This window comes from Oryctolagus cuniculus, chromosome 12 (assembly GCF_964237555.1).
Source record: "Oryctolagus cuniculus chromosome 12, mOryCun1.1, whole genome shotgun sequence".
Lineage (NCBI taxonomy): Eukaryota > Metazoa > Chordata > Mammalia > Lagomorpha > Leporidae > Oryctolagus > Oryctolagus cuniculus.
Window position 1 is genome coordinate 8,886,548 of NC_091443.1, and position 24,071 is coordinate 8,910,618.

A 24,071-nucleotide genomic window follows, 5' to 3' on the forward strand; every position below is an offset into this window, starting at 1 on the left:
CCTTTCCTCCAGGGTGGTGCGGAGTGGGGCCTCCGGGTGTTAGCTCCTGTGATCCCGGATATCCTGTAGGAGACGCAGAGAGGAGCAGGTGCCACATTCACACTTCTTTCAAAGCCCCAGCAGGGGCTCTGCCGTACTGCAGGTGGCTGTTAACACAGTGCCCCTAGCCTGGGGGACTCAAACCACACACAGCTCCGGAGCAGGGAGTCCGACACCGAGGTGCCGGCTGTAGAGGGCAAAGCATCTCTTCATTTTTTAAAAAATATTTTATTTATTTATTTGAGAGGCAGAGTTACAGACAGTGAGAGGGAAAGAAAGACAAAGAGAGAGGTCTTTCATCTACTGGTTCATTCCCCAAATGGCTGCAACAGCAGGAGCTGGGCCAATCTGAAGCCAGGAGCCAGGAGCTTCTTCTGGGTCTCCCAGGCAGGTGCAGGGGCCCAAGGACTTGGGTCATCTTCTGCTGCTTTCCCAGGCCACAGCAGAGAGCTGGATCAGAAGTGGAGCAGCCGGGACTAGAACCGGTGCCCATATGGGATGCCAGTGCTGCAGGCGGAGGATGAATCTGCGCCACGGTGCCAGGGAAGCATCTTTTCTTTTAAAGGCACTAGTGCCCTCAGCAGGGCTCACTCCCCTGACGGAACAACCTCCCCAGAGCCTGCTGGCAGACAGCGAGCAGTGTCACCCTGGAGACTGGCGCTTCAACGCGCACTGGAGGCGAGGGGCACGCTCAGTCCATGGCACACCCCCGTGTGGTCCGTGTTGAAAATGCTCACTCCCCCATCCACGTGGAGACCCGCGTCTTCGACTGCACAGGACGCTCAGGTAGTGGTGGCCACAGCCACACACCTTTCTGCCCCCTGTTCTGGGACCCGTGGGTGTTAGCAGGAACGGCCTGCGGGTCAGCTCGCAGCTCCGCAGGAAGACCAGGGAGGGGCCCTGCCTCTCTGCACTTCAGAGCTCCCCCAGTCGATTCCCCCGTCAGTTCTCGAGGTGGTTCCCCGCACACGAGGAGTGGTACCCCGCTTTGCTCGTGGGGCCGGAGGGCATCAGGCTGTCATCCTGGGGCCGTCCGAGCACCTGCCTGTGGCCTCACTGGCCACCGTCCCAGAGGGGCAGAGGTATTCCTGCCCATGCCCGCACCCCCACCCTCTAGGTGATCCATCTGCCTCTTGCCAGCACCCGATCGCCGTGTTCACAGGGTGGAGACAGGTGCTCAAAGCTTCTCTCTCCACCGCTGCCTCACTCCAGGCTGGAGGCCCTGAGGACAGGGCGTGGGGTGGGGCCGTGCCGGCTCCAGCAGCGGCAGCTCCAGGGCCCAGCCATGTTTGTCCTGCCGGGGGTGGGGGATCCAGGAGGAATGCAGGGCAGCAGGGGGTCACCGCCCCTGCCCCACAACCCTCCGTGCCCACCTTTCTGCTGCCCTACACCTGCCTCCTCACCCCAGGGCCACGTGGGGCCCACTTAGCACCCACCCTGCAGTCCCCCACCATATCTCTTTTGCATCTAGGGCCAGGCTGGATTGCAAGCTCATAGAGGAGGGGGAGCAGGACTGGGTGTGCCTCCTTTCTTGTCGCGTCCCTGCTCTTAGCACTAGCCCACGCCCGCTGTGCACCACACCGTGAGTGACGGCGTCCCCACGCCCGTCTTCTGGCTCCAAGGAGCTCTGACGCAGGCTTCCCTTGAAGAGCCCAGCCTGCCTGGGTTTGTACCTGAGGGGCACAAGGAAGCGAGGCTCGCGAGGCTCGCGAGGTTCGCTCCACTCGCCGTGCAGAGCCTGGGAGCCCTGCTCGTGCCCCCCCCACCGCGGCTGGGGACTCTGCAGGGTTCCCAGGTGGCACGGGCATCCCGTGGCTAGCCACAGCGAGTGGCCAGCTTGCAAATGGCCCCCGCGGTTAACAGGCGACTGGGATGATGTGCCCACCCAGGCCGGGCCGTGACACCAGCGCTGCAGAAAGTCCCTTCCTGAGCCGTTTATTCTCAGGGACTGCCCCCTTCCTGTAAGAAGGGGCTTCTTCCAGATTTGTGGTTCTTGCTCCGAGGCTGACCCCAGCCAGCTGTGCGTGTGCGCAGGGCCCAGCCCGCCTCCCCCGCGCAGGAGGTTCTGAGCCTCTGGAGAGAAGTCTTTCAGCCTCAGGAGTGCTGCTGGGTCCCAGATCCCTGCTGGCCAGAAAGACACCGCAAGTTATAAAGGGAAAACTGTGCCGTGCGGCCCCAGGTCACGCTGAAGGCCGCGCCCCGTCATGGCGTGGCCCACAGGGCGCTGATGGTCTCTCTGATGAGTGCCGGAGTCCACCGTCGGCCTGGGAAGTCCGCGCTAACCATCAAATTCCATCTGCTCATGGGAGAGAGGTTGGCTCAGACCCCGAGGGGTGGCGCCCAGGCCCACCGGAAGCCGCCTTGGGGCCGGGGGTCTCAGTTGGCTGCGCTGGGCCTGCCCCTCCCCAGCGCCGTGTGCCCGGGGACGCTGGTGTTGAAGGCCACTTTGGCCTTCGGAGTCGGCTTTGGCTTCACAGCGACCTCGGTGACCCTGCAGACAAAGGGAGGGTGGGGTGAGTGCGCACCCTCGGGTGCTCCCTGGGGCTGTGTAGGGAGGGAAGTGAGAGCAGAGCCCCAGCATGGAACACAGAGCACGCGACGCCTCCCTCCCGCCTTTCCCCTCCTGCTGGCCGCCCCCAGCGGGCTCAGCAGCACAGGCCTAAGGGGACAGCTGAGCTGGGCAGAAGGCCTTCACGTCCCTGTCCCCTGCAGGCTGGGTCCCCGTCCCCACCCTGGTCACTGCCCTGCTGCCCTGAGCATGGACTGGGCAGTCTCCCCAGGGCTCCGGGCAGACACGCGTTTGGCAGGGGGCGTCTCCGGGCTCGGGGCTGGGCCCGTGCTCAGCAGGGTCATGGGGACCGCCCTGCAGGTAAGTGAGCAGGTGCCCAGATGCCATCCTGACCAGCCCCTGAGGGCTCAGGAAGCCCAGGGGAGTCTCACGCAGGCCGCGCCCTCCCCGTCCAACAGGGGAGTGAGCCTGCAGTGGGCTGGTCTGCAGCCACAGGAGCACACGGCGTACAGCCTGCGCTTCTGATGGGACTCGGCAGCAAGTCCCTTTTCTCCCATCTGGGCAGGGAAGACAGGTACAAGTGGGCGTTCAGAGGAGCCGGCCTTGCATCCAGCTCTGCAGGTTACAGGCAGTCGGGACAACCTTCCCAGAACCTTCCAGAACCAGCTTCCCCTGAGATTCGGAGTGGCAGGAGACGAGCTACTCAGAGAAGGTTGGGGGAGGCCAACTCACTTGGCCAGATCGTCCATGGTCTGCTGGGTGGCCAGGGTCCTCTTGTCCTGTGGTCCGTATAAGAGCGTCTGAATGTGGAGACACTGCAGGAGACCAAGCGGCAGTCATGACGTCAGGGACATGTGCCCGGGGACAGACCTGGCAGGGAATGAACTCCCCTCCGAAGGAGAGACAGGACACTGCATCCTGAGAGCGAGGCTGCCTTCCCAGGGTTCCTCCCAGGGCCAGGCTGGCCTGCGCTGCTCCCTGGAGCCAGGAGATGGGTGTACAGCTTTAGCACGGTTTTATACAACTCTCTGTTGACTAGCTATATGCAAAAATATACTTTAAAGTAGGATTTTCACAAAGGGCAAGGATGTGGGCCGTAACCACAGGATGGCCTCTGGCTTCTCTTTTTACCTGACCCTCATTTTAGCTCAGAAAATATTTTAAGAAGTTTTTTTTTTTTTTCCTAACCAATGGGTTTCCTATACTTATTAGTACACAGCAGTGTCTTAGTTATTGGAATTTAGAGATTCAGTTTCTGGACGATACAGGGCTGGCTCTGACACCGTTTCTCCCCTCTGCTCACTTTAAGTCTTGCCATTTAATCCCTTGTGCTAGATAAGGGCAGCCCCAAGGAGCAGATAAAGAGCACAGAGCTGCCGGAACTGGCCAGAGGCATTTTGAAGACCGTGGGATGGAGGAAGTTTCTTTGCTGGGTGCCAACACCTTTCATAAAACCACAGTGAGATAGGGTGGCTTCCATCCATCGGTGGACAACATGACCATGCTAGGCAGGCGGCAGAACTAGCCTTGACAAATGCTGAGACAGGGTCGGGATGGTCAGTTCATGGTGCTGGAACCAGTCCCCCTCCAATGAAGGCAATGCAAAATTAACCCCAGAAAGATATAAAAGGCCTGAACGTGAAATGCGACACCTGGTGCCCTTGCACGGAACTGTTGGAGAAGACACTCGGGAACCTGAGGTGGGGAAGCAGTCCTGGGACAGGATCTGGAGCAGGCAAAAGCAGGAGGCTGATAACACGTAATTATATGAAAACTCAACATCTGCTGTGCCCAAACTCACCATAAGCCAGGTACAAGGAGAAAGCAGGAGGAGGGGGGAGGTTGACAATGCACACGGCTGAGGGAGGTCTAGCATTCAGAACACATAAGCACCTCTGTGGCGCAATGAGAGAAAACAACTATCTCCTAACAGAAAAACGGTCAGAAGATACCGACACATCACTCAAGGTGCTGAACACCTGCAACTTAATCTCCCAAATAACCAAAAATGCAAACTGAAACCTCAAGGAAGTGCCCTTCGCCCAACAGATTACAAAAATTATACTGTGATATCGCGCTTTGTCAAAGACATCAAGCAACGAGAACTCTTACATATTGGTAGTGAGTATTAACACTGGAATAACCCCTTTGTAGAACAGCTTAGCAATATTTAGGAACGGTTAGCTAAATTTTCATATACATGTGCATGATGTCTGTATGAAACAAATGTTTTATATGAAAGTCTTTGTGTGGATAAATCCACGGAGATGAATCTCATGGTTACAAAGTCAAGAGGAAAAAGCCAATTTCAGATGAGTGCAGACAGTAGGAGGTTCACGTGAAGTTTCAAACCACGCCCAACAAAACCGTAGGACGGGAAGAAAAGCACGGGAGAGGTATCCAGTGTAGGAAGGGAAGTGGTTGTTTGGGGATGGAAGAGGTACACAGGGGACTTCAACAGGGGGGTCATGCTTTGCCTCTTACGTTGAACAGTGTTAAATTAGCCCACTTTTCTGCATCTCTGAAATCTTTCATCGCGCAGTCTTAGAAGACTGAATTAATTGTTTCATTTACACAGCGACAGCTTGAGTGTAAAAGAAGAAGCAGTGTGAGGGTTCGGGGGCTGGTATTGAAGACTGTTCTTTCTCATCTGCCAACCATTTTTAGGGCTTCAAGGAAGCTAAAATGCAAGCAGCCAGAAGGCTTTGTCTTTGCAAGCTGTGGAAAATACCAAGCCTGCCTGAACGTCTGTTTCAGTGAGGCCTGGAGGACCCGGCTGCCTTTCAGGGGAAGGGAAGGCAGGTGAGACGACGCCAGGGTTTAAGTGAGAGAAAACTTCAGGTCACCATTTCTGAGCTCGGTCACGCAGCACCACGTGCAGTCGGCCTTCTCAGTCACCTTATTTAGCCCATTCCCTCAGCCCAACAAGCCCCTTCCTCTCTCAGTCTGCACTGGGGGTTTGGGCCGGCCTTGCTGTCAGCCACAGGGACACGGCTGTGACCTTGGACGTCTAGGGACCTCGAGAAAGCTCTGGTGCCTTGAGGCTTTTGACCCCCGAGACACGTGACAAAGCCCAGCCAGCAGCCCACGTGGTTCCAGCCCTCTGCCCCTGGGCCACTGCCGGTCTCCAAGGGGCAGCTTTCTTGCCGGAGCAGACTTCACGTTCTCCTCCATGACCACCAGGACCCTCCCTCCCCTGCCGGGGCCCAGGTCTAATGTGAAGCCAAGCAGGACTTCCTGTTTATGGGTCTCTGAGTGTGTCCGACGTGGCTCGTTTTGAGGCCCGCTGATGCCCACACGGCTTGGTGTTCATCCGTTCACTGTGGCGTGAGACCTGGTCTCAGTTCACTCTGCCTTCACAGATGGCCTTGAAACCCTAAGACGGGGGCTGGTGCAGGAGGATTTCTATGCCACCCTTTGGAGACTGAAGCCTGTTCCCCTGGCCTGTCGTCCTCTGTGGTCCCATTAACCAGCCCCGTTTCCTCCAGTTCCTGGATTCTGGTTATTTTCACCAGCAGAGGGAGTGGAGTTAGGAGAGGGGCTCCTGGCTGGGTAAAGTGACCCTGTGCGATAATCAAGTCCCACAGCAGTGAGCCCTGTGCCCGGGGAGCCCCGTCCCCATCCCGTGGCCAGTACTCTGCCCTTCCTGGTGTTAGATTTCCCCCTAAGGCTGTTTATCCTCACCAAGGAGATCTGTCTAAAATTCCAGCAGAAAGAAAGGAAAGATGCGGAGGAAGTCAACCAGGAGACAGGAAGGGACCCTGGCCCCCGGCCCCCAACCCCCTGTATGAATCCAGTGACCCAGGGAGCCAAGGCAGGGACAGACGGTTCTTCCATTAGCTGAACTGCTCTTGAAGGAGACTCCTTTTTAAAAATACAAGACCAGCCCATTACAGGCTTCTACTAGCAAATGTTCTCACATAGCTGTCCATTTGCTTAAGGAACATAAATTGAACTTTTTGGTGTTCGGCTGCTCTTGGCTAACTTTGCTGAAGCATTTTTGTGTGAAGCCAGTGTTTCGATTCTTTTGTTGGAAACCTAGACGCTGACAGGCAGGAAGTCAACAACTGCTCAGTGCACCTGCTGAGGGCCAGGCTTTGTGAACGCCTCCCTGAACTTCGCCAGGAACTCCCCAAGCCCTGACATCGGGACCTTCTCCACCTCAAAGACGGGCGCCCAGTGCTCTCCACGTCCTTCCGCGGGGCGGCTTTGGAGAGCAGCCACCAAAGAGGGTTATGCACTTTTCTCTGAAGTGAGCCTGTAACCTGAAATCTGAAGGCCCCGCGGGATTCTAGGGACGCTTTGATTTTGTATGCGAGAGCTGTGAGGAGTCACCGGTGTTCTGTATTGCTCCTTAAACACCGAATGGGGGCGGGTGGGGGAGGAGCTAGTCCTCTGCTTGCGGGAAGACAGCAGGGGATGCCCCACTTTCCCGCTGGCCTGTGGGCTGTCCCTAGCAGGCTGTGTTAGTCCTGCTCACCCTTGTCATTCCTGCACAGAGGTGAATGAGTGATTACAAAAGTGAACACACAGCGACCCTGGGGGAGTGCTCATGTGGGGCTGTGAGCCATGGGGGGGCCGTGGGGGCTCCGGGGAGCCTCTGGCAGGGATGCAGCACTGAGTGCAGCAGCCGTAGCTTCAGAATCAGTCCAGGCAAGGTCAACCCGAGAGCCCTTCGCTGCACGCTGCTTCCCCTAAGGAGTCACTTGTGAAGCTGGGCGAGTTAAGAGGACTTTACAAAGTGCTTTTGGGGCTGGCATTGTGGCACAGAGAGTTAAGCCACCACCTGCAACGTGGGCATCCCACCTGTGAGGGCCAGTTCCAATCCCGGCTGCTCCGCTTCTGATCCAGCTTCCTGCTGATAGACCTGGGAAAGTGGCAGAGGATGGCCCAGGACTCAGGCCCTTCACTCACAAGGCAGACCAGGATGGAGCTCCTGGCTCCTGGCTCCTGGCTCCTGGCTCCTGGCTTTGGCTTGCCCGCTGTGGCCATTTGGGGAGTGAACCAGCGGATCAAAGATTCTCTCTGCCTTTCAAATAAGTGAAATAAATCTTTTTAAAAAAATAAGGGGGGTAAGGCTGGTGCCACGGCTCACTAGGCTAATTCCTTGCCTGCGGCGCCGGCACCCCAGGTTCTAGTCCCGGTTGGGGCACCAGATTCTGTTCCAGTTGCTCCTCTTCCAGTCCAGCTCTCTGTTGTGGCCCGGGAAAGCAGTGGAGGATGGCCCAAGTCCTTGGGCCCTGCACCCGCATGGGAGACCAGGCTCCTGGCTTTGGGTTGGCGCAGCACGCCGGCCACAACGCACTGGCCGTAGCAGCCACTTGGGGGGTGAACCAATGGCAAAAGGAAGACCTTTCTCTCTGTCTCTCTCTCTCTCACTGCATAACTCTGCCTGTCAAAAAAGTAAGGGGGTGCTCGTGACTGCAGGTACTTGGGTCAGCAGAGGCCTCTGTGAGGCAGTGGCGCTGGAGTTGAGACCTCACAGATGGGGGGACAGCACTGGGGTTGGCGGGAAGGGCTCAGGGAGAAGGAATTCTAGTTGTCTGGGGACACACTTCCCTCCCTCCCTTCTCTCTCTCTCACACACACACACACACACACACACACACACCTGTAGCTCGCTCCTTGGAGGAGAGACTGGTTTACCAGTGGGTACACAGGGACCCTCGCATGAGAGGAGACAAGAGGGTGGGAAGTGGCCCTGAGGCTGAGGGGGGGAGATGGGAGAGGCGAGGGGCTGTGCGAGTGGGCACTGGGGCCCACTCTCCTGAGACTTGCCCGCTGCCAGCCCTGGTGTCCGGGGCCATCCTTGGCACCTCCTCACTCCTCACCTCTGGGCTGCCAAGTGCCATGGGCTCTATGTCCCTACAGACATCCCTCAAGCCGCCCCTGGCCCATGACTCTGCTCCATTCTGCCATCACTTTTCTCCAGGGACAACAGCAGCACCATGTTTAGGGAAACACGGGCATCAGCAGCACATGCTACCAGGGGAGCCCTGGTGTGTGCCCCAGAGAAGCGATGGCTCTGTGGTCAGGTGGGGAGCCAGCTCTTCGTGCCCAGGTTGGACCTGCCCCGCTCTGAGCCAGCCAGGCACTCCACTGCAGCTGAGCCTTGCAGGTGCCTCGTCTGTGGCACAGACACCTTGACCAGCCCTTCTCAAATCTGTGCGAACCACACCCGCCATTCCTGACTAGGACTTCTGCGACTTGGTCATGGTTAGGCACAGATTCTGCCTTTCTCTCCGTAAGCCCAAGTCACAAACTGCCACATGGTCTGAGGCCAGGACGAGCTGGCCCCACCCACCCCACTCCAGACCTTGGTGCCACCCGAGGAACCCAGAAGGCAGGTGCACTTGCCATGCCACGGTCAGGGCTCTGACCCCCGGGGAGCTTTCCCAGAGCACACGCAGCCTGACCTATGGGCAGTCTGCATCCTCTCCCTGTCTGGGTTTTCTAAGGGTCACCTAATGTTTAGGGGCTCTGTGCGGGGGCTGCCTGTGGTTAGAGGGCTGGGTCTCGGGACAGCCCCTCTTCCCGGCTGCTGATGGTGCCAGGGACCTGTGGCCAGGGTGCCTGGAATTCTCACTCCCACCCAGCCGGCGGCAGGCAAGGGAGGCCCCGAATCCTCCCCACAGGAGGTCAGCAGTGAATGACCTTGCCCCTTTTACCTGCCAGCTTCATACTCGTGCTATTAACTGATTTACCAACATCTTCACAGATGAGGGCCTGGGAGAGCCCGGCAGCCCACGTCCCAGCCCAAGAACAGACCTTTTTCTGACAAGTTAGTGTTGTCTGACCACACAGGGTCAGAGACCACGAGAAAAATCAGTCACAGGTGAAGATGATGGGGACTGACGCGGTGGCTCTGTGGGGACTCTGGATTCCTGATGTACCCAGCGCCACCAGGAAAACACCCACCTACTAAGGGGAGGGTGAAATAAAGTGGCCCACTGCCTCTAAGGCTCTGAGGCAGTGCTGTGTGCTTGACTGGCTGGCGGGGGCCGGGGCTGGCTTTCCTGCCTGGGAGTAAAAACCGTAACCCAGGTCCTCCCTTCAAGATTCATGCAAACAGGCTTTGGGTTTACTCGGCGACACGGGTCCCACACAGCCAGGCTGTTCCTTTAGGGGAGCGTTTGATGCTCACAGCCGTGGGGTGCTGAGGCAGGAGACAGATCTGCCCAGGATGGACTAAGACCGGACCTGACCCTGACTTCATCCTGGACCTGGGCCCCTGGGATATTCCTGGCCTGAGGAACAGTCTTCGGGGATTCTCTCTGCAGCCCTGGAAGCAGAAGCTGGGATGATGCTCATCCTGGGATCAAGTGGCAAAATTGCGTGAGCTTTGGCTGTGGAAATTTCCATCTGGAGCTAGCAGCGGTCTCCAGTTTGCCCTGCAGGCTGTGGCCTCGACGGTGCAGATCTCCCTCCTCAGTAATTGAATCCCACGGCCAGCTCTGCTGCTCCTGCCTTCCTGTTTTTCACGCCCGCAGGACCACGCCCGGCCGCTCCGCGCAGGCAGGGACACCCGGAGAAGCCACAGTTCAGCGGATCCCTGCTACCGGGTTGAAACGTAATGGGTGCAGCTGTTGTGATGAAAACACGAGAAACCCTGGACCAGGAGCCTAAGAAATCTAACGACTTCGGGGCCGGGGCCAAACGTGGCTTTTGGGAAGCTCCAGGTAGCAGGGGAGGAGACGGGCGGGTTTAAAGCCCCTGTCCCCGGGGCCCTGGTGTGCACCGAGAACTCCGAAGGGTGCGGGTGGAGAAGTGGAAATGAGAATGGCCCCACTCAGCGTGCACAGCTTTCATAATATGAGTCCCACCTTTTCTCTGGCTCTGGCAAATGGCTCTGAAACGTGAAAGTCCTTGTTCTCAGGACGGATGGCCGACAAGGCCCAAATTCGGGGAGAGAAGGCCAGTGGCCTCCCCGTGGCTCTTAGGGGTGATGCAGCCTGGGCTTCCGCTCCTGAGGAGGCAGCGCAGCCAGGAGCGGCGAGTCCCGGCTCTTCCCAGGAAGCTGGAGCCAAGCGCTCTGCCCCAGAGCTTCTCCACCAGAGAGGAGCCCTGGTGCAGGAGGCTCCAGACCCACGCTCGGCGAGCCCCTGGCACCAGCAAAGGGCCGCCTGCCGGGGACGACGAGCCCGACTTCCAGCAGTGTCAGGGCGCCGCCGCCACTGTGATGATCAGGAACAGGGACTGGGCCTGGCCCTCAGCCTGTGGAGGCCGCGGCAGGTGCTCCCAAAGGAGCAGAGCTTGTGTGGGCCCCCACCCTGCTCCAGGTTCTGTGCGCAGCTGGTAGCATCCCCATCCCGGGGTTCCCAGCCCACCTGGAGATGAGTGGCTAGGCCGCATCCTGGTTTTTCTGGACTTCATCCACCCTCTTCAGGGGAGGGGTGAGGCAAGGAAGGAAACTGGGGGCTTCCTGTGGTGGGCGGGGCCTGGGCCACAATGCTCCCTCTTGGAGATGCGAATGGCAGGAAGCCTGCCTGCCTCGGGGGTCTGCACGTGGGCAGCGTTCAGCACTCATCCTGCGGCCTCACCTGATCCCTGGACCAGCGGTGGGGAGGAAGCAGGGCCTCTTGCCTCCCTTCCTGGTCTACTCCATTCCATGGTCAACGCTAGCTCCTCAGTCAATTTTAAGCAAAAATACAATTACACCTGTTGTGAAAATGTTCAACAGCGGCTGAGGGCAAGGTTCGGAAAGCCTTCTCCACAGAGGGTCAGACAGAAGATACTCTGGACTGCAGGCGAGAGACAGAGATGGGGGATTCGGCACAGGTGCCTGCACGTGTCACATAAAATTCAAAATCCAATACCAATGGGCACAGTTCTCGTTTGTAATCCACTTCTTTTTTTTTTTTTTTTTTTTTGACAGGCAGAGTGGACAGTGAGAGAGACAGAGAGAAAGGTCTTCCTTTTGCCGTTGGTTCACCCTCCAATGGCTGCCGCGGCTGGCGCGCTGCGGCCGGCGCACCGCGCTGATCCGATGGCAGGAGCCAGGAGCCAGGTGCTTTTCCTGGTCTCCCATGGGGTGCAGGGCCCAAGCACCTGGGCCATCCTCCACTGCACTCCCGGGCCACAGCAGAGGGCTGGCCTGGAAGAGGGGCAACCGGGACAGAATCCGGCGCCCCGACCGGGACTAGAACCCGGTGTGCCGGCGCCGCTAGGCGGAGGATTAGCCTAGTGAGCCGCGGCGCCGGCCTGTAATCCACTTCTAATGAGAAGAACGGACTCACTCTGGGAGGGCACAACACTTCATGTAGATGAAGTTCAAGTTCATGAGCTCTGGCTTGAGGGCCACCAGGGCAGGCGCAGGGCTGCTTCTCCTGCAGGCCGCAGGACGTGTGTAAGGCTGTGAGGAATCAGCCCATGGCCTCATGGACGCCGAGGGACTGTCAGCCCCGACTGCGTCTGGTGCCTTAACACACTCCGCTCTCCTAGGCTCCGAGCCTCCTGCCTCCATCCGTCCATTTCCTGGCCTGGGATTTCTGGCTCTCCTGTCCTGCGTCCTTTTTCAGGACTACTTCTGCAGATACTTGCCCTAAATCCCTTCCCTCCCACGGATGTCGGCATGGACCCGTAGGGCAGAATTCCGCCCCGAACAGACTGGACTCCCTCACTGCTCCGGGTCATGTCATTCCTAAGGGAAGCAGCTGGTACACTCCCGCTATATCCACTGCAAACGCTTCGAATAGACAGAGGGGGCCTGGGGACCTGTCCCAGGCGTTCTGATGGTGGGACTGTTTCCTAGGCACCCGCTGCGTTGGAAGCACTGTGTTCTCAGAGCCACCACTCCCCTAGCCGCTGCTGACTGGCCTTGGGTTGGGTGCTAGATTCCAGCTGCGCCGATCAGTCCTGCCCTGAGTCTTTCAAGCTAAGATAAGGAAACGCACAGGAGCAGGAAGTCAAATTTCAGAGCGTTGGCAGCCGCGATCTCTATTTTAAAGAAAGACATTGCCACGAAAGAGGAGGACCAGTGCACAGAGGGGCTGGGGTAGCGGGATGTGGGGTGGGGGAGGGGGGTCCTGGACAGAGGGAGCCCCCAAGCCTTAGAGTCTGACCCTGCAGGCCCCCTGTCGCCCAGCTCCACTGCATCCCTGGCCTGCTCGTCTCTGGAGACCCCAGCACAACAGGTGCCCTTTGGTACCTGAGCTGGCCTCAGCTGTATCCCAGCAGTAGCATCCAAACCCTCCTGTCCTACTGACCGTGGCACTCTCCCCACTGTGCCACCAGCCGCCAAACCGCCCAGGAGCCCCTGGTTTTGTTGTTTGCCAATCACGGGGAAGCTCTCGTGAGGAAACAGATGACGGTGTGGAGCAGTCTGCACGATACAGACCGCCAGCATGAAATCTCCACTTGGAAAACCTTAGCCTAGACATTTCCCTCCCAGCCTCAGTTTCCCCTTTGCTAACCACAGAGGGTAAAGGCCCCACCTGTTAGGGTTGTTGTAGGGCTTACGTGAGTTAACGTCCACAAGTCACCTGACACAGTGCCAGGGCGCGCAGTCACCCCAAAGGAGCCAGTGACTGCAGTGAGGGAGGCAGGGGACGGGGAACGGAGCTCCTGCCACCCCCGCTTCCCTCTTCCCCCTCCCTCACCACCGTGTCTTGGCACGTGCCAGGTGCGTGAGTTATTTAAAGTGATTGGATCCACATGTGTCTTCCTGGACACACTGGGCATTCTCGAAGGCAAGGTGCACACTGCCGTGGCCTCTGTGTCCACACAGGTCTGTCTGATTAGCAGCTGGCCCACAGAAGGTACCCAAAAACTATTTGTTGAGTAACTGATGATGGACATGTGTCATCTCATTGAAAAACAGGCACCACACACGTTACCAAATCTAGTATCTTCTACGGCACAGCCGGAACAGTCAGAAGATGAGAAAAAGGCCTGGCTCAGAGGAAAGATTGCTAGACTCAATTCCTCTGGTCTGAGCCATCCGTTACCAGAGGGCCAGGGGCCCTCAACCTCGGGCTCCCTGGCCTCCAGGCTGTGAGAAATCAGCCTCTTTTCTTATAAATCATCTGGTCCCTGCTGTCCTGTTAGAGCAGCAAAATGAACCAAGACAACGTTTTAAGCAAGTAACGCAACGTGACTGAGCAGGACTATCCCAGGGATGCAGGGTCAGCTCAGTATCATGATAAAAGACACCACAGCAAGCGATCTAAGTAGTGCCTGATTATCTCCATTGATTCTGAGAAAGCCTTTGCCAAAATTCAACATTGATTTCTAATTAAATAAACATCCATTAAAATGTAAGCTGATGGACACTGCCTTAACATGATAAAAATACATAAACCTTGTTTCTAAAGCCAGCATCTATCAAATGAAGAACCAGCAGAGGCACTTGCACTAAGAACAGGGACAAAGCAAGGATGTCCAGTATCACCACTGCTACTTACCATACTGGTGGTACAGATCAATGTGATCAGATGAGAGAAATCAATTAGAAAGATAAGAATTAGAAAACATAAAGTAAAATTATGTCGACTGCATATAACGTAATAGTATCAATGCTCAAATTAACTCAAGCCATGAAAGAATTAAGCAAGGTGGTAGGATATAAAATTAGAGAAACCAAAGCCTTCACATACACAAAAATAAAAGATATAATATATCCCCATTTACAACAGTATCAAAGAAGATAAAATGCTTAGAAGTACGGAAGAAATGTGCAAAACCTATACAGTATGACACTTCTCAAGTGCCCGACATGCACAAAAGTAGACATGGACAAACGGGGAGCTCTCCCTTCTTCTTGGGTGCAATGACTCACATCATAAAGATGTCAGTTCTCCCAAAGTTTATTTACAAGCAACTCAACAAAAGTACCAACACTGCTAATGCAGCTAGACAAACTGATAGAGAAATCTGTCGGAAAATAAACGTTCAAGAACACCTAGAAACCCTGCAGGTCTAGAAGAAAAGCCATCCTGCTAGTCCCACCTTATGCTGAATCATCCTATAAAACTGTGACATACTGGCACATGAATAAGACTTGTGAATGAAACAGAAATCCAGCAACAGACTCCAGGACTTCTGGACACTGAGTGTTTGCTGACGTTGTCATCTTAAGCCTGGAACATAGATGGGCTTTTCAATGAAAATAGCTCTGGCCAACTGGGTACCCACTTGGAAAAAAGGTAATGTGAGATCTCAGTATCTAACACCTACACAAATAAGCTCCAAAAAAAGAAAAGAATAATAATTATTATAGAAGAAAACATGGGATTTCTCTATAAACCAGGTACCCAGGAAGAGCGCATGATCACAAAGGACTGAGAAATCACACTATGTAAAAGTTAAAAATATTTGCAGGATAAAAAAATCATCAAGGGGGGGTGGGGGTAAAAGTGCCACCTGTGATGCTGGCATCCCATAAGAGCAGGGGTTGGGGTCCTGAGTCCTGGCTGCTCCAGTTCCTAACCAGCTCCCGCTAATGCACCTGGAAAAGCAGATGGCCCAGGGTCTTGCGTCTCTGCCACCCATGGGAGACCCAGATGAGTTGCAGGCCCTTGGCTTCAGCCTGGCTAAGCCCCTGTTGTGGAGGTCATTTGGGGAGTGAACCAGAGGATGGAAGATCTTACTCTTTCCCTGTTTCTCTATACCTCTGCTTTTCTTTTCTTTCTTTTTATTTTTTAAATTTATTTGACATGTAGAGTTATGGACAGTGAGAGGGAGACAGAGAGAGAGACAGAGAGAAAGGTCTTGCTTCCGTTGGTTCACTCCCCAAATGGCCACCACAGCCGGCACTCTGCTGATCCGAAGCCAGGAGCCAGGTGCTTCCGCCTGGTCTCCCATGGGGTGCAGGGCCCAAGCACTTGGGCCATCCTCCACTGCACTCCCGGGCCACAGCAGAGAGCTGGCCTGGAAGAGGGGCAACCGGGACTAGAACCCAGCACCCATATGGGATGCCGGCCCGCAGGCAGAGGGTTAACCAAGTGAGCCATGGCGCAGGCCCCTATACCTCTGCTTTTCAAATATTTTTTTAAATTGATAATTATTTTTATTATTGATAATTTCTTAAACGCCTGTGTCAGAGAGGATTTCTCTTTTACTCAGAGTGTTAGTTTGGATCTGCAAATGTGGCCTTCTCTTCCCCAAACACAGAGAGCACCGTGTTGCAGAGGAGCCGGGCGGGGGGAGGACTGGGGCCTGGGGGGAGCCCCGTGTTCTCCCATCAGGCTCCCCTCCAGCCTTACCTTCTTCAGCGTCCTGTGGGCCATGCGGTGGTTCCCCTGCTCCAGGGCTGCCCCGCCCAGGAGCCGGTACGTCTCTGCCACCTCGGGACTGAGGTCACCAAACGTGGCCACTTTGGCTTCCAGGGACTCTCTCAGGATGGAGGTTGCTCTCTGTGAAAGGAACACAAGGCTGGCCAGCGACCAAGATGAAGAAGAGCAGCCGACGGGCGCCGTCACCGCAGGGGAAGGGCTCGGTGGGCTCCTGAGCTGCGCCCACTCCCTCTGGCTGGCTGGGGGACAGGAAATAACACGGCCAGGGGATAGGGGTGTAAACCAGAAGCGGGAGTGCGTGAGGGGCGCTGTGGAGAAAACCCACCTCAGGTGAGCAGAGCGAGGCCGGCAGGCAGGGCACCTCAGGTGTCAGGAACCCGCGTGACCCTCCGCTCGTTCTCGCTGCCCCTCAGAGGGGCCCCCTTTAGCCCCCCTTTGCCCGAGGACGCTGAGCACAGCCATCAAGACGCTTGCTGGGAACCGGACAGCGCGGCAAGGGTGGGGCAGGGTCTGAATCCCGCTGGTGATTTCGCACCCTTTAGATCCAGGTTTTTCTCCTGTCATGCACACGCGTGTTCCCATGCATGCTCCCTGTAATCGGTCTCCTTACTGACCATCCAGAACATTCCACAGGTTTCCATTCTCACAGGGAATATTTTAGGAAACCCCAGTTAAACATTCCAATGTGACGTGACATGCTTGATTTATCTGTTTTATTTGCACCAATGCAGAGTGAAAAGAAACCGAGTTGGTCAGAAAACAGCTTTTTCTGATGTCGATTTCTTCACACACTAAGACAAGCAGGACAGCCCTGCGCAGCGCTGCCAGTCTGCCACACGTCCTCAGCCTCCCGCATGCAGGCACGGCTATGGCTGCCGGACACAGATGCTGATCACAGCCCGAGGAAGCAGGGACCCATGGGCGCTTCCCACCGCGTGGGCCGCGGGGCTAGCAAGGGCTCTGTCCCTTGGTTGGCAGCGAGTTAGGGGCGGGGATAGGGGAATCACACTGATGGTGCTGATGCGGCCGAAATCCATCGCTTAGGTGGGAAGCAGAGGAATTGTGGGAGCCACACCAGGGACCAGGGTTCCAATCCAGGCTTGCCTGAGACTGGATCCCATCACATCCCCCTGAGCAGGGACCCACACTGGCCAGGGGCCGGGCCCGGGAAGCTTTTCCAGGGGAACTGCCAGGCTCTGGGGGACCCACTGACCCCTCTCCTGGAAGCAGGTTTCAGCCTGGCAGGGAAGCCAGAGACGGATGTGTGGGAACTTAGCGGTCAGGTGGAGAGTCCAGCTGGAGGAAGCCGTCAGGAGCTTAGTGGAGAGGATCGAGGAGAAAGCAGGGCTGAGGTGGGCCGGGGGCAGGGCAGGGCCACCTGGGTACACAGGGGAAGCGCGTGGCCTGCTTAGGCTATGGCAGACAGGGTGTGAAGCCGGGAAGAGGAGTCACAGGCCGGGCTGGTGGTGTGGGTCCTGCTTCATGCCAGGGGTAGGAGTTTGTTTTTAATGAAGAATAAGAGGCCCGAGAAGGTTCTTGGTGAGGAGAGTGGCACACAGGAAGCTGGACCCCCAGGGACTACCTTAACTTGTGGCAGAGTAAGCTCCACTCACATTTTATGGTCCAAAGCATCCCCTACCCCAGGGTCACCCTCCTGTCGGTGCCTGTGTGTGGGCTGGGGCCACATCTAGGGTGGTCTGAGCGCAGCCCTGTGCTTGCCCTTGGGCCCAGCCCCTGCTAGTGGACACCTACTGGAACCCCTGGTGAGAGGTTTGCACCCAAAGGGTGACCGTAGCATAAGGCTGCCGTGTCTGCCGGGCAGGTTGCGTCATGGGCAAGGGCACCTGGACTGAAATCCGGCCCTTGTGCCACGCTCCAAGCCATGTGCCCTGGCACAGGCTGTACCACCTGAGGAGGGGTAGCCTTCCCTATTCTTACAAGGGCACAGGAAGGGCTGGCAGCTGCCCTAGAATGAAAACAGCCAGTTTGCCAAACTCTCCAGCGGCATCCTGGGAAAGCAGGAAGCATCTCACCACTGACTTGGGTGGTGGGACACGGGCAGTGAGGCACCAAGTGCCTCGGCAGCAGACCCCACGGCAGGGAGCCAGACGGGAACAGGGGAGGGCGCAGGGCCTGGGTAGTCAGGCAGCCAGCTGGCCTGCAGCCAAGCGTCCCCCCACCCAGCTGTTCCCCGCTCCCCACCATGAGCACGAAGGTCACTGCTCAGTCTAGTCAACAGACACCACCGACAGCCACCACAAACAGTGGGGTGTCCCCCATCTGAAATGCTCGTGACCAGAGTGTTCCGGGGTTGGGAATGGTTACACATACACAATGAGCTATCCTGTCTCACGGGGAGGAGAATCACGCGTAAACATGAACTTCACACACGCTTCACACACACCTTAGACATGCAGCCTGAAGGTAATCTAACACGGTCTTGTTAGCACGCCTGCCTTCTGCTGGCCACGTGACCGCCACGGGAGGGTGGGTGCGGGAGGTTGCACTGTGGCATCACGCTGGTGCCCTAAACATTTTGGATTCTGGAGCACTTGGATCAGGGATGTCCAGTCTGTACTTACAAACTTCTCACTATATCCAGCAGGGCTCTGCAAGGAGGAACAACGGGGAGAGTGCAGGGCAGCCTGGGGAGGAGCAGGGAGGTGGGCGGGGGCCGAGGGCCGGACTGAGATGGCTGGGGAGGCCCCTCCAGGAGAGACTGAGAGCTGGCGTTCTCTGCTCAGGGGTGGGAACTAGGAAAGGCCAGGGTGGCAGGACACACACCAGGGAGGCAGGGCACAAGCAGACTGGAACTGTCAGTGAGCCCAGGTGGTGGAAGGGGGCGGGTTCTGGCTAGTCCTAAGGGCACTGGGGAGCCTCTGCAGTGTCTCACAGATGAGTGTCCGTGGATCACAGATCAGCTTTGCTTTCTGCCAGGATCGCCGGGGCCTCCTTATTCTGAGCGGATTAGACAAGGGCCAGCCTAGAAGCAGTGGCCGGGAGACGGGAGCTTCCCAGAGTGCTCCAGGCAGGAGATCATGACTGGCGGGGGCAGGGGAGGCACACAGGTTCAAGGGATGTTGTGGAGGGGAGAGTGACCAAGGACCTGGAGGGGGAGAGGCATCATGGGGCAGACGGCCCCCACTCTTCTGACCTGAGCATCCTCTAAATGTGGGGGGGGGATCTGAGACCCCTGGAAGGCCCTTCTGTCCCTGGTTGGGTGACCCAGATAAAGAATGGAATTCCATTTCTTGGGAATGCAGCCCTACTCTGTCCTGACAACATGGTGCATCCAGGTTAAAAGCCTGTGTGTGGGGCAGGCCTTGTGGTGCAGCGGGTTAAGCTGCCGTTAGGGACGCCCACATCCCATATTACGGTGCCTTTGTTTGAGTCCCATCTGCACCTTCTAATGCAGCTCCCTACCAACGCGCACCCTGGAAGGCAGCAGAAGATGCCCAAGGACTTGTGATCCTGCCACCCACGTCGGGGACAGGGATAGAGTTCCTGGCTCTCGTGTTGACCTGGCCCAGCCCTGGCTGATGGGAACATTTGGGGAATGAACCAGCGGATAAAGATCTCTCCCTGTCTCTCCGGATGTCACTCTGCCTTTCAAACAACACTTGAAGGATATATACAAGTAAAAAGCCTGTGATGCTGCATTGAGAGACGGGTGGTGTTGGGAAAGTGCTGTTAGGGAGGACCATCTGTGGGGAGCAAGGGAAATGATCTGCCAAAGAGGTCGGAGCTCAAAACAAAACAAAACCCCGCCCCACCCCCCACCCCGCCATGAACTATGCCTCGGGATCCTGGGGCATCCGTTCCAGGCTGTCCACAGATACCAGAATCCCCAGCTGCTCAGGTCCCTTATGTAACACGGTATTGGAAGTGTGCACTTTGCCTGGCACTTACGATGCCTGAGTCACACGTGGGAGTGCTGGGGTTCGATACCTGGAACCAGCTCCTGACTCCAGCTTCCTCGCGTTGCAAACTCTGGGAGGAGTGGTGATGTTCGAGGGATCGGGTCCCTGCCTCCCACGTGGGAAACCTGCATTGTGTTTCTGGCTCCCGACGCAGGCCCCAGCCCAGCTTCAGCTCTTGTGGGCATGTGGGGAGGGAGATGCCAGCACATGGGAGCTCTCTGTCTCACTCTGTACCTCTGTCAAATAAATAACTAGTAAATAAAATGGTGTAGTGTTTGCATACAACCTACACAAATCCCCTTGTATGCTTTAAACCATCCCTAGGTTACTTTTACTCCTAATACAAGGCAAATGCTATGCAAACATTTGCTACCTTTTTAGGAAATAATGACAAGAAAAAGAAGTCTGTACATGCCCAGTACAGACACGGTGTTTTAAAGAAATATGTTTGGTTGGTTGATTCTGCAATGTGGAACACACAAATACAGAGGGTCGTGTGTGTGCACACACATGTATGTGTGTATGTGCAGTCACAGCGTGTGGCTCTGCGGGGACTACGTTCTTAAGGGTTTCAATACCGACGACTACGGGCTCTTGTTCCATGTGAAGTGTGCCTGTCCAGGTCAGTGGCAGGAGAGGGAGCTGGAACTTCCGCCCTGTGTGGCCTTCCCTGGACACACAGGTGCCATCCATTACCCAGATGGGGGAGAGAGGAAACAGGCACACTCACCGCCACCCTTTACCCCAGCTGCAATGAGCGGGGTCCATCCTGTGGGACCTCATGGTGTCCAGTCCTTTAGGAGCTTTCGTAAGTGGACAGGACATCTACATTCTTAGAATTAGTTTTCAGGACAGCGCCGTGGCTCACTTGGCTAATCCTCCGCCTGTGGCGCCAGCACCCCGGGTTCTAGTCCCGGTCAGGGGGGCTGGATTCTGTCCCGGTTGCCCCTCTTCCAGGCCAGCTCTCTGCTATGGCCCAGGAGTGCAGTGGAGGATGGCCCAAGTCCTTGGGCCCTGCACCCCATGGGAGACCAGGAGAAGCACCTGGCTCCTGTCTAGAAGCTTCCCAGGAGAGGCCACTGGGCCTTATTTATCTGTGCCCCTCCAGGGCCTGCCACGTGCCTTGCACATAGTAGGTGCTTGACAGATGCTCACAGAGTAAAGGAGTAACCCTTGGGATACCAACCAGTCTTCCTGTGAATGACTGGACAACTGTAACCCCAACTTACCTCATTCTGTCCAGCAATTTGCAGAAAACGACAAAATTCATCTTGAATGGAGAGAAACTTGGCTGTTTCCCTCCCTCCACAGTCCTGAAGATGAGACATGCACTCTTGAAAATACTGCTCGGCCACATCTAAGGGAAAGCATCATCAACAGCGACCTTGAACACTGCTGGCAGACTCGAAATGGGGGGGACATAAACATGCTTTCAGTGGGGGTGAGCAATCTGAGAATCATAGCTATTTGGAGAGAACACTGAAGGACACTGCCCCTTGCCTACTAATCTGCCCATTTGAGCAGAAAAGATTCAGGTCTCAGAAGTGAATGGCAGTTCACTTTGCTCAACTGTCACTCAGCTTAGCTCTCCCAGTGATACAAAAAATCAACATTCACGCCAAAAGAGAGTGTGTTGCACAGACCCCAACACGGGTAAGAATTTCAGTGATTCTTCCTGTAACTCCTCATGGGTGTTCGGATCTGAGGGCCACTAGTTTCTCGGGACATATTTCCAAAACGTGAAAAATCCTGAAGATCTGTCTGAGGCCGTTGAGGGAAGAAACCTCAGTGACTCCAGTGCTTAAACACATGTCTAAACACACAGCCAATCCTGAATGCAAGACAAGGAAAACCCCAGGTCTGGAAAGAGAACTAAAAGCCAGAGCGGGGAGCAGGAGCTGAAGCCGCGCCTTCGAGGGCAGTAGGAGACAGGTGCACTCGCGCTGCACAGAGCCGGCCAGCCCAGCACAGGTCTCAGATGACCCCAGAGCCCCCTCCCCTGTGGCTATGGGTGATCCTCGTAAGCCATAAGCCAGGTGAGACAGCTCTCTTGGGGTGGGCTACAACCCAGGGCACTGCTGGTTTTCAGAAAGCAAGATTATCCCTTGGGTCTGGCCTGGATTTGCCCTAAGCCGCACGTTGGCTGACCTCTGCTTTCATGGTGGAAAGTCGGATGGCTTCCTCACCCAGGAGACGGGGACTCCCTCGGCACCTGCTGGGGGTGACCTCACAGTGACCCACGACGAGGACGTCGGGTTTGTTGGGGAAGATGACGGCTCATGCACATGTTGCTCCTGGAAATCTCATTTATGTTAGTGCCGTACGACTGGGTCTTCAGAAAGTTCACGGAAAATGCATCTTATTTGAAAGGCAGAGTCACAGAGAGGGGGCAGATTTTCCATCCAGTGGTTCACCCCTCAAATGCCCACAATAGCGGGGGCTGGGACAGGCCAAAACTGGGAGCTAGGAACTCCATCCAGGCCGCCCAGGAGGGAGGCAGGAACCCGAGTCCTTGGGCCATCACCTGCTGCCTCCCAGGTACACCAGCAGGGAGGAGCTGGACTGGAGGCAGAAGTGGGACTCCACCCTAGGTTTAACCTGCTGTGTGAGTGCCCACTCCGACTTCGCGCTTTCAGAAAACTTTTATTTCGTCCACATATGCACACACACATGGCAGGGGAGGGAGATAATCGCCCATGGGCTGGCTCACTTCCAGATACCTGCAAAGGCTGGGGGCTAGGCCAGGGCAGAAACTCAGACCTGGGAACACAATCCAGTTCTCCCATGTGAGTGACAGGAAGCCAACTGCTGCAGCCGTCACTGCTGTCTCCCAGGGTGCACATTAGCAGGAAGCTGGCGTCAGAAGGAGGCGAGGGACAAACCCAACAACTACATCGTGGAACACGGGCATCCTGACTGCTCCTAAACTTAATTCTAAGAAATTTCTGAAGTATCCTGCATAGAACATTATTTTTTGCTTCTGTAAATTTCTCTATATTTATTTCCCTATTATCATTTCTAGCTTTGTGTTTGTACTTTCTCCCTGTCTTTTTGATTAAGCCATCTAGTGGTTTATTTATTTTCATATCTTTTCTATTGACTTGGCCTTTGGACTTCTTATTCTGTGACAGCAATGCAGGGGGCTTCCAAAGAGGCTGCCACGCTCCACAGGCGGAGCTCTCCAGAGCACACGGGAGCAGGAACTGGGCTGCCCACGTAAGATGCGGCTGCTCTTTGGTGGCAGGCTCTGCACCAGGCTGCCTGGGCTCACGTTCCGGCTCTGCTCCTCGCCAGCCGCATGCCTTACCCCACTGGCCCGTTTCCTCATCTGAAAGGGGAACCCTGACACTGGTAAGTCCCTTGCAGGGCTGTAAGGAGTGAACAGATTGGGGGCCGGCGCCGTGGCTCACTTGGTTAATCCTCCGCCTATGGCGCCAGCATTCCATATGGGTGCCGGGTTCTAGTCCCGGTTGCCCCTCTTCCAGTCCAGCTCTCTGCTGTGGCCCGGGAGTGCAGTGGAGGATGGCCCAAGTGCTTGGGCCCTGCACCTGCATGGGAGACCAGGAGGAAGCACTTGGCTCCTGGCTTTTGATTGGCACAGCACCAGCTGTAGCGGGCATTTTGGGGGTGAACCAATGGAAGGAAGACCTTTCTCTCTGTCTCTCTCTCTGTCTCCCTTTCTGTCGCTCCCCGTCTTCGTGGGGGAACGACACAAGACCCTGCACTGTTCTTTCGTCTGCTCGGCCCTCCCCGGGTTTGCTGCTGGTTCTTCCCGGGTTGGCTACTATCCCTTCCACCTCCGTGGAAGGGCAGTTCCCCCTGGCCACATTCCCCACTTCCGCAGGGGAGCGGCACACCGCCGGCCGGCTCCTCTCGGGGGCTGCACAGGTGTTCCTTCAGCTAGATGTTCCCCTTAGATGTTCCCCATAGATGTTCCTGGTGCATGCCGTCTCTCTCCTCCTTTATAGTCCTCCTCCGCCAATCCCAACTCGGCTGCCCACACGCCGAGTACGCTGCTCTCCTCCAATCAGGAGCAAGTCCTACAGTTTATCAGTTGAACTGGAGGCAGCTGTGCGGAAGCTGTTTACTTCTCTCCCAACGCCACATTGTGGGAGAGCAGATGCATAGAATAAGTCTTAATTCGAGTAACTTAGTCTAGTCCGGATTGCTCCCCACACCTTTCACTGTCTATAACTCTACGTGTCAAAAAAAAAAAAAAAAAAGGAGTGAACAGATTGACACCAGTAACTACTGAGATGCCTGATGGGGAGCCGGAGCTCAGTGAGTGCTCACTGCTCTGATTTTAGGGACAGTTTTGATCACCGGGGCAGTGGACGTCCCCCCCACCCCCACGAGGCGGAGTAACAGGTA

The 24,071-nt window shown here is 56.2% G+C and overlaps 1 protein-coding gene and 1 long non-coding RNA gene across 6 annotated transcripts in view; one reads left to right on the top strand and one right to left on the bottom strand.

The window, feature by feature from the left end:
- Positions 1-251: 251 nt before the first annotated feature.
- TTC23 (tetratricopeptide repeat domain 23) overlaps positions 252-24,071 on the bottom strand; it is a 98,387-nt gene continuing 74,567 nt past the window's right edge. For 3 of the 5 annotated variants that reach the window (XM_070053504.1, XM_008248783.4, XM_002721772.5), the window contains exons 8-11: positions 20,930-21,057; positions 15,751-15,900; positions 3,281-3,363; positions 252-2,530 (exon numbers count right to left, since the gene is read on the bottom strand). In XM_070053504.1, coding sequence (XP_069909605.1) covers positions 2,416-2,530; positions 3,281-3,363; positions 15,751-15,900; positions 20,930-21,057 — 476 coding nt within the window. In that variant the 3' untranslated portion in view covers positions 252-2,415. Of the gene's footprint in view, positions 2,531-3,280; positions 3,364-15,750; positions 15,901-19,689; positions 19,937-20,929; positions 21,058-24,071 lie in introns of those variants that run through there. The other 2 variants (XM_070053505.1, XM_051822969.2) reach the window with 1 other exon arrangement.
- On the top strand, positions 16,023-23,382 carry LOC138844595 (uncharacterized). Its single transcript, XR_011380554.1, has 2 exons — positions 16,023-22,650; positions 23,086-23,382. It is a non-coding gene; the product is annotated as an uncharacterized lncRNA (long non-coding RNA).